At 40.6% G+C, this 16,283-nt stretch overlaps 2 protein-coding genes across 3 annotated transcripts; one reads left to right on the top strand and one right to left on the bottom strand.

Annotated features, from left to right (window-relative positions):
• The first annotated feature begins 1,200 nt into the window (after positions 1–1,200).
• LOC135934439 (NFX1-type zinc finger-containing protein 1-like) lies at positions 1,201–8,780 on the top strand. 2 transcript variants are annotated; one of them, XM_065476183.1, is made up of 17 exons: positions 1,201–1,416; positions 1,476–2,274; positions 2,527–2,874; positions 2,929–3,461; positions 3,552–3,982; positions 4,116–4,352; positions 4,412–4,495; positions 4,548–4,825; positions 4,883–5,319; positions 5,400–5,783; positions 5,907–6,080; positions 6,141–6,577; positions 6,847–7,006; positions 7,061–7,172; positions 7,305–7,525; positions 7,583–7,863; positions 7,918–8,780. In XM_065476183.1, exons 1-17 carry the CDS (start codon positions 1,208–1,210, stop codon positions 8,625–8,627), a joined length of 5,835 nt encoding a protein of 1,944 aa, XP_065332255.1. In that variant the 5' UTR covers positions 1,201–1,207; the 3' UTR covers positions 8,628–8,780. The 2 variants fall into 2 exon arrangements, with proteins under 2 accessions (XP_065332255.1, XP_065332254.1); XM_065476182.1 differs by having other exon boundaries at positions 4,110–4,352.
• A 69-nt stretch (positions 8,781–8,849) lies between these two features.
• Positions 8,850–14,908, bottom strand: dnr1 (defense repressor 1). Its single transcript, XM_065476189.1, has 7 exons — positions 14,494–14,908; positions 11,981–12,171; positions 11,027–11,237; positions 10,733–10,902; positions 10,386–10,605; positions 10,023–10,283; positions 8,850–9,489 (listed from the first exon to the last, which is right to left on the bottom strand). The coding sequence occupies exons 1-7, from the start codon at positions 14,578–14,580 to the stop codon at positions 9,259–9,261; spliced, it is 1,371 nt and encodes a 456-aa protein (XP_065332261.1). The 5' UTR covers positions 14,581–14,908; the 3' UTR covers positions 8,850–9,258.
• Positions 14,909–16,283: the final 1,375 nt, after the last annotated feature.

Genomic DNA, 16,283 nt, shown 5'->3' with positions numbered 1-16,283 from the left:
GCGTGACATCAAATTATAACGTCAAGAAAAAGGTGACTTAAGCTGTGTTTTTGGAAATATAATATAATATAATTATGTAGATACATACTATGTAATATAAATTATTAATAATATGTAATATCTAATTATGTAGATATAGTTTGGGGAACCGAAAGGGGTAGAGAGATCATATACATAATTATATTATAGTTATGTAAACTGGAAATATTTATCATTATACATAATACATACATATATATTATGTATTGATGTCGGAAAATGAGCTACAGATAATTTGAAGTTGTAGAGCGACAGCGTATCTACAAGACGTTTTTTTGTATCATGTCAGAAATGAGGCTGCGAGTGCTTCACGGCTTCAGTTCAGCACAGCACAGCACTGGTGATTTCGGTTTTTCCCCAGAACTCAGAAATGATATACATATATCTATGTATATTTTACTACAATCTAATACAGGCAGCGCTAATTATGCTATAATTATCATACATAATATAATAGCAATCGAACCAATGAAACCAAATTTAAAAAAATGTATGTATCTATGTATATAATTCAAACGAAATCGTATTTATTTGAAATAATGTTGTGTATGCTTTCTATCCTTCATTATTCATTGGACACCATCGGCGTACAACTTAATTACAATTTTGTTTCTTAGAACAGGACGCTAGGGATCTGCTAGAGATAATGTTAAAGGTTATTTATGATACTGTTGAATAAATGATAATTAGGCTAGTAAGCGAAGAATCACAATAGATGCATATTATTTATATACAATTTACACTATTACTTCTAGATGAAAATTTGTTTTATGGGAACAGACGAGGAAATGATAGCCATAAAAATGATTTCAACACACAGTTAATTCTTAATTTTTTGAAAAAATCTTTTATACATTATTAATTTATGATTAAACCTAATCCTACTCACGAACACTGATAATTCACTTAATAATCATTTTTAACGCGTTCGTGTTTTACTACACTTACATTTCTTGCAGTGTTAACGAAAAATACAATAAAATACACTCAAATCATCGTTTCCTTTGGGCAAATCCAACAACTAGGTCCTTCTTCAAATTTGAATTTGATAATTTTTTTGCTCACTTAACGGATTATTCTGCATTGGTATCTTTGCCATTTTTTATCACATAATTAGTATATAGTTGTTACTTAATACACAGTGTTGGTTAATTCTTGCAGACAATATATGGACCATCCACGACCAGGACCCGGAGGCGCTTTGCCTAAGAAGGGTAATTGGCGTGGGCGAGGCAGCAGGGCGGCTTCTTCTTTTGCTGATGGGCCTCAGGTGCACACTTCAAATGTTCGACGTCCAGTTCAGCAAACCCGATCAGGCGGTGGTAAACCAATCGGCAACCTGAACACGGTTCAAGCTTCTTTCTCAGGAGGAAAGAGGTAGTATCCTCCTAGTTGCTTGCTTCTATACACATTGCAAATTTTTTATTATATTTTAGGGAATATCAAAAACGCTCGTACAATCTTTCGTACACAAGACTCTTAGGTCTAGCCAATGAGACAAACAACAACAATGTTGTCTTGATGCTATCCAACAGCGACTACAACTTTGATACTCTGGTGCAAGAAAGCGTGCGTCCAGACATGTTCTTTCTCCTCATTAAAGTGCTGGCTAGAGTTTGCTTGTCTGACTTTACAGACAATCAAACAAAGGTGTTGATTGCAGCCTGCAAGAGTTCTAAGTTCATCAACCAATTGGCTGTTCAGCTCATGAGTTTGGATGACCGTTCAAATGATGAGTTTAAAGATTTGGCGCACAATTTGATCTTGTTTTTTGAAACGGTATCCCAAAAACTGGCTTACGCGCTGGCAGACGCTGTCCCTGCCATGAAGAGTGCTTACGCCACCATTTTAATGCAAAACCAGACAAAGAGTTTGGACCTGGACAAAGATGGATCGCTGGCCAGGTTGGAAGAAGTCATCAATGAAGTTAAAATGAAAACTGAAGAAGAGGCGTTGCCAAAAAAGTCGCGCTCAGAGATGTGGAAGGAGCGGAAAATCAAAGAGCACGAGTTTGCTGCTCCAGATAATTTCAGAGAAATCCAGATCTATCCCAAGCCAGATGAAATCCTGACTGAGGAGAAGCCCTTTCTCAGAGTGAACCTTATTGACAGAGCTTACACTGACGTGGAACATTATTTGGACACTCAGTTCAGACTGACCAGAGAGGATTTTGTCAGACCTCTGAGAGAAGGAATCGCTGCTATCAATAGCCATGACACGAAAAAAATAAAGGAGGTAATCATTCTATCGAGCAATGAGCGTCAGTGATAAAACTGCGGTGTATCTATACAATTTGTTACCAAGTAATTTTAATATCTGTAATGGCTTAATGTCTTAATATTTATACTGTTATCAACATTGTTTTCATAAATTAGTTGATCACCTAAATTTGCGGAGGTACTGCACAAAATTGAAAAGTACCACTGTTATCAAATTGGTACTGCTAATCTTTTAACAAGTTTGCTGCATGAATCATACTTGTTTCAGGCCAACGTGCGCATATGTAACCATATCCAGTTTGTGCGAGACAGCAGCCAGCTCATTCCCAAAGAGCTCAACGCTAAAAGAAAGAATGATCGAGACGAGGAAGGCGTCTTGGTTTACCTCAACCTTGAAAAGAACAAAGGTTTCAAGAAGATGGATTGGCAGCATTGTCGTCGTTTCATGTATGGCTCTCTTCTGTGCTTCACCAAGGACAACTACAAGACCATCATGTTGTCCACTGTATCAAACAGAGGTCTTGACTACCTGAATGCAGGATTTCTTAGGGTCAAGTTTTGCGAGCCGCCAGAAGGAAATATCTACATAGGCAGCTTTACCATGATAGAGAGCGAGGTAATAATCTGACCTTGCCCTTTTGTACAATTTTTTTATTCAAATATTTTGTAGGTCTTCTTTGACCCCTACTATCATGTGCTCAAAACCCTGCAATCAATCAACAGCAACAGCTTCCCACTTGAAAGTTACATTGTTAAATTTCAAAAGGAAGTGTACAACCCTCGGTACCTGGAAGTGGAGCCGCCTGTCCAGTACAACCTCCTAGGCTACAGATATCCTGTCACAGTTTTGGACATAAAAACCTGGCCGGATTACAAAGACCTTGAACTTGATCCTACTCAGTATAGAGCCCTTTGCATGGCCCTGACTCAGGAGCTGGCTGTAATCCAGGGACCACCAGGCACTGGCAAGACCTTCATTGGCCTCAAGATCGCTGAAACGCTTGTCACAAATCGAAAAGCAACAAACAGAACCACTCCCATTCTTGTCGTCTGTCTCACTAACCACGCGCTGGACCAGTTTCTGGTTGGTATCAGTAAATTCACTAGCAAAGTTGTGCGGATTGGAGGTCAGTCCAAAAATGAGGATGTGGCGAACTTCAACCTGAAGCTGCTGCGGAGGCATTCAAAGCTGCATTCCCAGAGGTAACATCTAAACCATAAATTTAAGATAAATCTGAGTTTCCTTAATTAAATTAAATAGAAGTTAAATAAATTGTCATGGTGAAATTTTAGGTATGCAAACTCCAAGCAAGAAATTGCTGCCAACAAGAAGCAGATGAATGATATTGACACCAGTTTGAAGGAGTTGAGAAAAGGAATCATCTCCTATGAGTATTTGCGTGATGTTGGAATTGCTCCTGAACATATGTTCCCCAATGACAGCCAGTTTTTGATGTGGCTTGTGCCACAAAACTGGTCATCAACCTTGTGCAGAGTGGGCACTGTCAACTTTGCTGCCACCCTAAGCGAACTTGAGTTTGAGTTTGCCAGCCTAAATGAATTGAAGATCAAAGAGAAGGATGGAAGAGAGCTGAACAAATTGAGCTCCAAGACACGCGAGATTGACAGGATTTTGACTCAAGTTCGTCAAAAACTGGAGCTAGGGAACTGCATTGCCTTCAACAAGAAGCAAGTCTCCGATATCCTGAAATCTAGTCAAAACGGTATTTAAAAATGATTTATAATGTTAACCAATCTTGGCTTATGTCAAATAATGACAGCACTTTAAAATTAAGGAAGTATGAATCCAAATATTGAATCTAAATTATTAACTATCTTTAAAAAAATCAGTTCTAGGCATTGGAATTCATCAGCGCTGGCAGCTGTACATGTACTGGCTTGAAACACTTACGGATGTTCTCCTTCAAAACGTAGCACAGTTTGAAAATGACCTAATCATTCTGGAGAAGCAGCAAGAGGAACTGCAGGAAGTGGAAGATTTAGAAATCCTTAGAGAGAATGAAGTTGTTGGTATGACAACTTCCGGAGCAGCTCGGCTTCAAGGACTCCTGAGAAAGTTGGGAACAGAAATTGGTAGGTTATTTAAATCATCCGAAAAATTAAAAATCTAATTTAATTATTGCCACTCGCAGTTATTGTAGAGGAAGCTGCTGAGGTGATGGAACCTCATGTCATTGCCTGCCTGACAGAGCGGTGCCAGCACCTAATTCTCATTGGTAAATAGTGATATCATTTTAAAGTGCTGTTTAATGCTTCTTAACTTCAAAGGGGACCACAAACAACTGCGGCCGAACATTGCAGTGTACCAATTGGCTAAGGATTACAATTTTGACATTTCCCTCTTTGAGCGCATGGTTAAACGCGACCCTGATTCTTGCGTCACTCTGGAGGTGCAGCACAGAATGGCACCAGAAATCGCAGCCCTCATCGTTCCAGCTGTTTACGAAAAATTGCTAAATGCATACAACGTCAAGCAGTATGCCAGAGTCAAAGGCATTTGCAAAAGACTCTACTTCATTGACCATCAAAACTTTGAAGAAAGAACTGTAAATATTTGTATTCTGATATTGTATTTTACCTGAAAATACTTCAAAAATTATCAGGACATTGATTCGCATAGCAAAATCAACAAATTTGAGGCTGAATACGCAATGGCCCTTGCCAAACATCTCCTGATGCAGGGTTATTCGTCATCGGAGATCACTATCCTTGCAACTTACAGGGGACAGATGTTCCACATCCGGAAGGAGAAGAAGAAGTACCCAACTCTGGACAATGTGTTGGTAACAGTTGTGGATAATTACCAGGGTGAAGAGAACAAAATCATAATCCTCTCCTTGGTGAGAAGCAACGCAGAGAGTTCGATCGGCTTCTTGAAAATGGTTAACCGTGTGAACGTTGCCCTTTCAAGAGCTATGTATGGTCTCTATATCATTGGCAACATGGACTGTCTTACTGGCCCCAACAATGGTGACCTCTGGAAATCAATCAACAAGACTTTGGCTTCTCAGAATGCTATTGGCCACTCGCTGCCTCTAATGTAAGTTAATATAAATTCTTTTATAGTGTAAGAACGACGTAATAAAGCATTTTATCATATTTAAATGCCAATTTTTACAGATGTGAAAAACACCCTGAAATGAAGTGCAGGGTAAGCAGCGCGCAAGACTTTGCGATGAGCTCTCCTCAAGGTGGGTGCACCCTGAACTGTCAGGTGCCTTTAATAGGGTGCGGCCACCGGTGCCAGTCAGTGTGCCACACACAGCATCAGGACCACAAGGATATGAAGTGCACCTCACCATGCGAACAGATGTGTGACAGTCTGCGGCACAGATGCAAGAAGAAATGCTACGAATTTTGTGGCGAGTGCAACGAGTTAGTGACAGAAAGGCTGCCTTGTAAACATGAAGCAACCTACCCCTGTCATATTGGCCTTGGAGGATACAAGTGCATGGTCAAGGTTGAAAAGCTCTTCCCCCTATGTAAACACAAGGTTGTGGTCAGGTTAGTGTTTTATCATTTGAAATTTTCACTAGCAGTATTAAAATCTTTAAATAAATATCTTGAATTAAATCTATTTTATGTGAATTTTCTAAATAGTATTCTAATCTTAAATCATCATATTAGCTGCTACTTGAACCCAGCAAGCAGTCCATGTCCTGCAAAGTGTGACCAAAGGCTGGACTGCGGACACAAATGTGAATATTCCTGTCACATTAGAGTTGACCCTGATCACCTCAAGTACTCTTGCTCAAAAACTTGCAACAAGGTAAACATTGGCTGCAGTACTGGTGACCACAGGTATGTACTAATCTGATTCCAGTACAGAAGAATGGTTGAACTTAAATCTTAATTTTCTAGGTGTGGGAAACTGTGCTATGAAGAGTGTCAACCCTGCAATGTGGTTGTGATTAAGAAAAGAAAATGCGGCCACGATGTGAAGGTGGCATGCCTGGCTGACCCTGATTTGGAGGGAGTTTGCAACATGCAGAAATGTACAAGGCTTCTAAATTGCAGTCACACCTGCAACAAACCTTGCATGGAAGAATGCTATCCTTGCGAGCAGGAGGTCCACACCTTGCATCCCAAGTGCGGCCACCCAATTGTCAAAAAGTGTGGTGTTCCCTTTTCTGAAGTTATTTGCAAGGAAAAGTGCAGCAAAAGAATGTCTTGCGGTCATCTTTGCCAAGATGTGTGTGGCCGCAAGTGTGATGAAGCAAATTGCGCTTACCCTGTTGTCAAAGTGCAAGCCGAGTGCGGCCACAATGTTGACCTCTTCTGCTGGGAGTACAAAGCTGGTAAGTGTCAAATAATCAAAATCAACTCACCATTGTTTGGTGTCAAGCCAGGGAATTAGAAAAAAAATTAATTTCAAATGAAGCAAAACTCTGTTTAATCATGATGGCCTATTTTTTATTACATAGCCCAAATGGAATATTCATAAATATTCTGATCAATGCCGTCTAGTTATGATGTTTCAATTCATGTTCGTTTTTATAAATATACAGAATATGTATTAATATTTTGGAAGAGTTTTTACATTTAAAACTGCATTTTAAATTCATAGGATTGCGCCAGCCGAGTGATTTGCTAAGATGCAAGAGTCCGTGCTTAGCAACTCTAGAATGTGAACATCCCTGTACTGGCTCATGCGGAACTTGCTACAGAGGTAGATTCCACACTCTCTGCGATCAACCATGTGGCAGAAATTTGATCTGCAACCATTTGTATGTGTTTCATTTGGTAGAGTAAAGCTCAGACTTATTTAAAATACTTGGCAGGTGCAAAGAGATGTGCGCTAATGCTTGTCCACCTTGCCTTGAGCAATGCAGTTTTAGCTGCGAGCACTCCAAGTGCCCCAAGAAATGTGGGGAACCTTGCGTGCCATGCAAGGTAAATTTATTCTCAGAATGTGTCATTTTGCTCTTCCTGCTTAGAAATTTATCACAAGCTTTACATTTTATCCAAGCCCTGAGAATATATTCTAAAAACTTAAACGCTTTTAAAATATTGTGCAATTTTTAGGAGAGATGTACCATTGGTTGTGACCACAGACAATGCAAGCGCATGTGTGGTGAGATTTGTGATGTTGGCCCTTGCAACGAACCCTGCAAAAAGTTGCTCGACCAATGTGAGCATCCATGTGTTGGTGTTTGCGGTGAGCCGTGCCCTCCTCTGTGTAGGATTTGTGATGAGGAAGAACTAACAGATATTTTGTTTGGAACAGAGGATGAACCAGATGCCAGGTATAACCATATATTGATATTGTAAAGTATAATCTATTATCAATTGCAAATCTATAGATTTGTCTACCTTCCTGATTGCAATCATTGCATTGAAGTAACTGCGATGGACACGCACATGGAAGGGAACACTGAGAACGGAACCATTAAAGTCAACGTGTGTCCCAAGTGCAGAACTGGGGTCACTGCCAAGCGCTACAGTTCCATTATCAAGCGAAATCTGCTGATGGTCAACCAAGTGAAGATTGAGTACTTTGGAAAGCCAATGAAGAATGAAGAGCATCGTGATAAACTTTTGGGACAAATTAGCAAGCTGCTGAGAGACAATGAAGACTTGAATGGTGTGGCAAATAAATGGAGTTTCAAACCGTTTTTTCATTTCAATTTCGTTTCAGAAACGTTTCCTGAGTTGTTCTTCTGCTTGAGTGATCTTCTTGATTCTATTCAAAAAACGGTCAACCAACGCAAGAATGTAATGCACATGTTCAGTCTACGCGCTAGAGAAATTGAATTTCAAATCCTGTCTGAAATTTGCAAAATTTGGCGCATGTGCCAGACCACAAGTGAGAGAAATGGTGTGCAAGAACAATCCAACTTCTTGCTGCAGGTGTTTGAGAGCAAAAAACGTCGAGTCAGCCAGCAGCAAATTGAAGACTTCAAGCCTGAACTGATGCGGTTGCAGTACATAAGAATTTTACTGTCTTTCATGGAAAAGGGAAAAGCTTTCCCTCAGGTTGAAGTCATCATTAAAGAAGGTCTTGCTGTCGACCGAAGCAGAAAGTTCACTGATAATTCCGAGCGAAATATCAAAGAGCTTGTGGCTAAACTTAAGCAAATTTGCAAGAATGTGCCCGGTCTTGGAATCACCGAGACCGAACGAGTTGAAATTTTACAAGCCATGACTGGTCAGCTGAAGCATGGGAGCTGGTATCAGTGCCCAAAGGGTCATGTTTACGTGATTGGAGAATGTGGGGGAGCCATGCAGACATCTAAGTGTCCAGAATGTGGAGCTACCATTGGTGGTGGAAACCACAGGCTTACTGAGGGTAACCGCCACTTTTCAGGAATGGATAGGTCCGCTCAAGCAGCATGGCCACCCCATTGATATCTATGTGATAGTTTGTGCCAACTCTTCTGTATTACTGTATTTTCAAAAATTATACAAACTGCACATGCCTTACTAGCTATTATATGTGGGTGTATTATCACATTGTTTGAGGATATCAATAAATTACCCTGTGAGGTTTCAAGTGCCTAATTGAATCACATTATTACTTAGCTCAAATGCTATAACTATGAATTTTATAACTGAAGAATAAAAAGCGACTTTCTTGACCATATGAAAGATTTTATTGAAAATAAATTAACATCTTGCTATATATTTGTGGATGTATTAATTACCTAATTAATGACTAGGTTGCATGAATCACTGCGGTCCTTCATTCACAGCAAGTGTTACAATCACAAGGTCATTAACTCGCACATCTTAACATCCAAGCAGATTGATCACAGCCACTTCCAATCATGCTACATAATTAGAACCTGAGCAAATTTATTGACATATTATGGCATTGTTTCTCACAAAATTAAAAAATTCTTTCATCCACATCATAGTCACTTAAATTGTCCTGCTTTATTGCAAATCTGCTGAATGAAATACTGTGATGATCTTCATGTCTCTTTGGAAGCGCAACATACTTGCATCACCACACTTTTTGCAATCCTGATAAAGACAATTATTCCAGTTGCGTTCTCATGGTGACAGCGCCCTGGAGTTGTGTGGGTAAGTAAATAGGGGTAGCCTCTGCAATGTCAGCTCTGCATAGAGGACAGCGTTCACAGCGAGAGGCACAACCAACACATGATATTGCATGTCGACAGGGGAAGAAGGCCACGTCAATATTGCTGTCCATGCATATGCAACACAGCATCGCATCCATAATTCCTGCTAGCTGCTCCTGAGACTTCTATATCAGGAAAAACAATTATTTGCAATCTTTCAATTTAGAATTTGACGTTCATCAAAACTTATTTTGCCCACAAAATTTATAAATATCAGGAATCCCAACACTTATTTCCCATTCTTTTAAATACAAAAAAGAATGTAACACACCCTCTATTAGATATTTTAAAAATTTTAATAAACAAATGGCTCAACTCTGCGCGATTTCCTCAGGGTGGATAGCCATTTGTAAAATATTGAGAGGACAAAAATTAAACAGCCACAATACGGTGCAAGGGCTTATTCTATTTTTACCTCTCAAATTTTAGCTAATAGCTAGCCATTCTGAGTAAATCCGCGCAGAGCTAAGCCATTCACAAATTTAGATAGTTCAACATGTGATGAAAACTCATTTTTTAATCAAGTTCATTACTTTAATTGACATAATATATTGTGCAGTTTATTATTTATCAAGATATAAAACTAAAATCTTAAACCAAAATCTGTTCTTATAAGGGAGTGTAAGGCAGCCATTAATAATTGTAATCGCAAATTAACCTTGCAAGATTTGCTGTTGCAGCTGTTGTTGTAGCAAGAGCCAGGACTGGAGCACTTCTCTGAGGCAACAGAGGATGAGTTGTTGACAATGATGTCATCCTCTGGTGGCACATCTACCTCCATGCTGCTGGACGACGTGCCTTCGCTCTGGTACAAGGCTCGGCGCGCGTTATCATACACCTCGCGGCATGTGCGACGAATGTCAAACACATACTTTTTCCCAAGTGAGGTGTCTTCGTTGAAAATCGATACGATTGTGCCCTGTGTAAAGAAAACACGTTATTTATTTTTCGTTTTTGAACAGTCTGTTCAATACAAAAGCAGTGAATGCAGGGCATTAGAAGAATGCAATTATGAGATCACCTTGAGATCTCTGATGAATTGTGATGTGACGGCAGTGCGCACTGTTTCGCAGCTGTAAAAGGCGTGCTTCTCGGTGATGCACCTGTACAGACCGGTCGCCGCCTGAGAAGAGTCCAGCTTCAGCTCCAACCTGGTCACCGACTCCCCAGCCCCCTCTAGGTGTACGAGATGCAGAGAGCGACGCATTGAGGAGGCTCTTTGAATTGCAGTGTACAAAATGCTGCGATCCATAAAAAATGATTAAATTATGTTTTAATTCTATTTGCAAAGTGAACATTATGGACAATGTTGATTTTTCAAAGACTTATTGAGTAATTAAATTTATAATGAGATAAAAATTTACTCACTTTGTCATCTGGCCGGATTCAACATCTAACACGCCGACACCTTGAGGGCCAACACCGACCACTTTAGAGGCACCGACTCTATTCCTGGCGCCAAATACTTCCTGGCCGAATGTGTCAAAGTTGCTAACCTCTTTCAGCAACCAGTACTCAGCGGCACTCTGTTTCATGCCCTGAAGCAAAATAAGAAATACATCAACGCCTAAAACGCTAAATTGCGATTAAAATGTCAAATAGCATAGCAGGTAGTAAATTAAGTCTTGTTTACAATTTTACACATCGATTGCATTTTAATACCTTGATCTTTATCTTCTCGGCAGCGATTTTCTGGGCCAAGTGGGCAGGCCCTGAAGCGCACAGCCCGAGCAGGGAACTGGGCACGTCATCGTCATCAGGTTGCTCTGCTTGGGCTAAAAGAGCGATTACCCTGGCCAGGGTGTCGCACTCGGCAGGAATTCGCAAACGGCCCTCCAGCAGCTCAAGGCGCGCATGAAGGAAAAACTGCCGCCTGTCATCCATCAAAAAAGGAAATGAAATTAACATTGAGAAGGAAATGACCCTCAATGCGTTAGAATTTTGATGTTTTGTTTCGCAGATTAATTTGGAGGAATTCTAGTTTGTAACTTGTATAACTGGAAGTTGTTGAGCGAAACCGCTTGACTATAATAAATCAAGACAAGCGACCGCGGCAGTGTAGAAAGGGAAAGTGAAAAACGCTACATTCTCACCTTGGACACAAAAACACAGCAAAACGTAAAGAGATTGTCACTTAACTATAAAAATTTCTCGAATTTCCGAATATATCAAGTTTTTGTTTAAATAATAAAATATAACAATAATTGTGCAGTATCACTAAGTCCTTTGACTACATGCACGTATTAAGTAGCAAAACTTCAAACATTGGCCATGAAGGGAGTTTGTCAGCAAAAATATTTCTTTGTGTTGTCTAGCTTCTTATGTTTTAATGTTTTAGAGATGTCCTTAACTACTGAGCAAAAAGCAATATTATCTAAATTAAGGAAGAGGGGATTAATGGAACTGCGGGAACTTTTTTAAGAGTAACAAAAAACGAGATGTGTTCATTGAGCGGAGTTGCAAGTCATTACTTTCACAAAAATTATAATTTCAATCTATTTGATGTGTTGCATAAGAATCAAAATTATCTGGCCAAATACAACTCTAAATAAAAAATAACCTCATCATTTGGCCGGATCATTAATAAATAAATTATAATATTTGAAGATAAGTTACCTTGTGGCATCGTGGAGCACGAGGTGTGGAGGCACCCAGAACTTGACCCTGAGCGCGAAGCGATACGGCGGTCCGGGCACCTGACGGTCGATTTGGTTGCGCAGGTTCAGCCACAACTCTTCGCCCTTGGGGCTTAGGTACTTGAGGCCAAAGTAGTCCTCCTCCTTGCCAATTCCCAGGCACTGGCAAACCTGTCAGCAAACCAAAATCGATGTTATCAGAACACGTACGCAATGGACAATAATAATACAACTTTTGGCGGTTTGCATGCACGGTCAGAATATTAATTGGTTTTGTTTGTTTTATTCCGTGTTGTTTTAATGTCACAATGCATTGCCCAATACGCAACTGACATTGAGGAAATTTGATTAAGAAAATGAGCTTCACTCGTCAGTGGGAATATTCCCGCTATTCACGTATTGTTTCATTGTCTGTTTTTTTTATTCCAAAGAGAAAGCCACAATTTAATGGTTGACACGTCAGCTCTCATATTTATTTATATGTATTTTTGATTCCTCTCTTTCTTTCTCTTATTCTAAGAACATAATAGCACACACGCCCACAGTTCGTGTTTGAAGTGGATGATACTGGTAAAAACTACTGACTCTAGAAAGCACTGTGGTGACTTTTGGCCCCATTCGCCAAATAGATTGTTGTTTGCTAATACAGAGCATTTTGACCTCTTGCTCCGACCGGTTCCTAAACAATGCAAATTCTCTGCGTAGAAAGACAAATAAGTTGTCTCCACCCATCTGCGTTTCACCTCGGAGCAATTAGAAATTAAACATAATTACAAAAATAAGAATGGGATAATTATATTTAACTGTTCACACTTTTCTTTGATATTGAAGCGTAATCTTCAGCACTCTAAGCGTTTCGAGCTATTAATTAAACGGTTCAATGGTTTTGTTATCTAATCTTATATATGCAAATAATTTTTGCGTAAGAGCTAACTCCGCTGAACTTGACCTTGAACCCGCTAATCTTTGCCACGATACAAAATTCTAAAATAACATTTGACACAAAGCGCGAGTACCTAATGAGATAAGAGAAAGGGTCCTGAACAAACTACGGGGCAAATTTTGCCAAATTCCCGAAATCCAAACTGACGCAAAAATAATTCAACTATGAAAATCAAGGTTTCTTTGGCAGGGAAAGAAGAAAAGCTGTTTGACAGCATGACAGCCGCCACAAAATGTGCACTATAATCACTATAACACGTTACTCAAGCAGATCGAAAGTTGAGGGTCTTCGTAATTCCCAACTAAGGCGAATACAAATACACTCTCCATGTGCTCAGGCAAGCGGTTTTTGTCTTGAGCAATTTGTTACAAATAAAATGCTGAACGGCGTCGACTCTTTCAAGAGCAGACGTAGCAAAAAGTGCACCGTGACTCTCTGACACAAGTCACGTAGTAGGTGCAAGCACTAAAGTTGCGCGGTGATGGGCAACCTCAAGTGCTTCTGCTGCCGTGCATTTGACTTTCAGCATAAATCAGTAATACGACACCGAAATTCTCACTTCAAATAAACAACTATGCGGCGTATTCCGTCGGCTAAAAATAGCTCTCAAAGCCGCAATATCGTGTATATGAGTAAGTCTCGTCTTCTTCTCAAAATCTTTTCCTTTAACGAATGACAAGACAATCAAACGCAGGAATATTCTCAACGATCCTGTCCACTTTTAGTTTAAATAAAAACGATGTATCTTTATTATGTTTCTGCAGGGCTGTTTTGCCCCATACATTGCCATATCCAGACAAAAGAATGCAAATAGGAACTTTATTGCTTTATGCTAAAATTGTGTAAGTTAATTGATTTTCTACATTGAGATATATTTAATATTTCATTAAAATCTTCCTGCTCCAAGGCGTGTGTGATATTTCTCAGCAGCGAGTAAAGCCGCGCAAACAACGGGAAGTAAAAATATCAAGCGTCGGATTCTTGAGCAACGCGCGCGTTCTGCTTTTTCCTCTATAGCAACACCTTAGCGCAGCGCAGCAAGAATAACTAATAAATAAAATTACAATAAACATACACGTGCACACTTGTCAATTGCAACGTCGGCCGCGGTTGTTTGTCAGGGGAGTTTTCGATAGCTAAAGAGCACAACACCTACGGAATTGGCGAAAACAGCTCGCCCAGCAACAGAGCTGAAGGCGCGAAGACGCTCTTTGAGGAAGACAGGTGTGCGAATTCTCATTACCGTCTCGCGGAAAGTTATTATATTGAATCGTCCTCGTTTCAACGAATCCCGGCAACTGAAGCAAAACGCGGAGGGTCTGCAAGGGTCGAAAAGAATAAAAACAAAATATTGGTGTCCGAGCCCGGGACACCCAGGACCTTATATTAATTAGTTTCGGTACCAATTAATTGTGGGTCTGCTGGCAACCCTAAGCGGCCACAGCGGGGGCTAAATTTAGCAAACGCCAAGGTGACACACTAACAACATGTGGCGAAAGCGCGAATAAGTTGAACGAACGACAGCGATCCAAATTTTAGTTTGAACGGACCTTCTCGAGGCACTGCTGACCCTTGGCCTTGGCGTCCACCTCGACCTCGAGGACGACGTTGTTGGGCTGGCTCACCAGGCACCACATCTCTCCGGCTATAAGTGTGCAGCCGCTGTCCACGCGATGAGTGTCAACCAAATGTCAACACCTGCTGTCTGTCCATCGGACTGCGACCTGCGAACGGCCATCCGTTCTCCGCGCCGACCAGCTGGTGGCGAGGGCAATAGGAGACTGGCTGACGCTGACTCCTTGGCTCCTTGGTCAACGCAAGGAGCGTAGAGGCCGCCCCTCCATGCCCCGCTCCTTGGGCACCAGAAAAAGGCAGCTCTCACACGGCGGGCAAACACAATCGGCCGCGCATTTGAGGCTGGGCCGCCGCGTGCGCTCGCTCGCTGTTCACGTGCTCGGCAACAGGCCGGCCAATAGGCGCGCGCCGCTCTCAATGCTCAAGGCAGGTAACTCGCGATCAGTGATCACTCGCCGACTCGCGATCGCGATGCCCAAACACCATCAGCGCTGCGCCTGGAAGTGCGCTCGCTTGCTCGCAATCTTGCGAATTGCAGCGCGCTCCGGGGAATAGCGTACATAAGTCAACCGCGGTATTCCGCTCCTTTTGTTGCGATTTCTCCGACTGTTGGTGCTAGACGGAGAAAGCAGCCAAGGCTTTGAGTGCACGCCGAGATGATCTCTTTGCATTCTCGATTTAATATTTACATCTGCTTGCATTTGCATGCTCGCGCTCGCCAAATTAAGCTATTTTCGTGTATTCGTGAAATTCGCGAAAATAACCTTTGCACACACTTTGTATAACCCGTATGACCTCTAAAATTTACTAAAACACAATTATTATTGATGAATTTACATTTTGTAGCCGCGATATTTTCAACATATCGTTGCGGTAGCGGCTAATGACTGTAACTACACTTGGTAGCGAGCGGCGAATGACTGGTAATTCAAATACCTCGGCGTTTTTTACCTTTATTTACATCGATACCGATTTTACAGGAGAGACTTAAAACGAGTTTATTAAATTTGCGTTATGAGTTGGTAGAATCGATATCGATATTTAAAATCTGCATTATCGTGAAGCTATTTTCATACCGTCACACCATAAGAAATCTTCGTCTCACTAATTTATTTTATAGCCAAAACTTGACCCTGAAGGTGGTATTAAACATTTGAGTTTGATTACCAAGTGATTATGCTGCCTTAAGACATTGATTTGTGCAAATAATTAAAGATACAGTTATGCAATTTGATATTTATTATGGTTATTATCGTAATTATGTGATAATTTGACAAATATTAGCAAAAATACATACCATACACGCATACATAAAATTTGATTTTTGCCAACATTGTCATCGCTAAATCTCGGGGTTCAAAGTGTCAGAAATGCAAAAACGGCACACCGTTCGACTCGTCTAGAGCTTAGAATACGAGATTTAGGGATGACTATGTCGGCAAAGATCAAGTTTAACGTTATATTATGAGCGCGTGCATAAATTTTTGCTAACATTGCCACCGCCAAATCTTGCGTTCTAATTATAAAAAAATGTAAAAACTGCACACCGTTCGACTCATCTCAATTTCCTATAGATAGCCAATGCAATTTAGGGTAGTATTTTTTTAATTTAAGAGACTTGTTTTGTAGAGAAAAAGTGTCTGAAAGTGCTAAGCAACGCGATTTTTATCTTATCTGTAGTGCACAGGGTGGAAGGGGGATGAGGGTTGATCACCTTCCAAACCCTTCGGCTATCTAGGGAAGGTTAGACGAGTTGAACGGTGTG

Source organism: Cloeon dipterum, chromosome 1 (assembly GCF_949628265.1).
Source record: "Cloeon dipterum chromosome 1, ieCloDipt1.1, whole genome shotgun sequence".
Classification (NCBI taxonomy): domain Eukaryota; kingdom Metazoa; phylum Arthropoda; class Insecta; order Ephemeroptera; family Baetidae; genus Cloeon; species Cloeon dipterum.
This window is presented reverse-complemented; position numbering and strand designations above follow the sequence as displayed.

Bases quoted from the DNA above. Each gene is read 5' to 3' on its own strand.
- LOC135934439 (XM_065476182.1), top strand. From the start codon at position 1,208: ATGGACCATCCACGACCAGGACCCGGAGGCGCTTTGCCTAAGAAGGGT. The intron at 1,417-1,475 runs GTAGTATCCTCC...ATTATATTTTAG, and splicing joins TCTTTCTCAGGAGGAAAGAG to GGAATATCAAAAACGCTCGT. The intron at 3,462-3,551 runs GTAACATCTAAA...GTGAAATTTTAG, and splicing joins TCAAAGCTGCATTCCCAGAG to GTATGCAAACTCCAAGCAAG.
- dnr1 (XM_065476189.1), bottom strand. From the start codon at position 14,580: ATGTGGTGCCTGGTGAGCCAGCCCAACAACGTCGTCCTCGAGGTCGAG. The intron at 11,238-11,980 runs GTAACTTATCTT...GATGGATGACAG, and splicing joins GTGCTCCACGATGCCACAAG to GCGGCAGTTTTTCCTTCATG. The intron at 10,284-10,385 runs GTGATCTCATAA...TTCTTTACACAG, and splicing joins AATTCATCAGAGATCTCAAG to GGCACAATCGTATCGATTTT.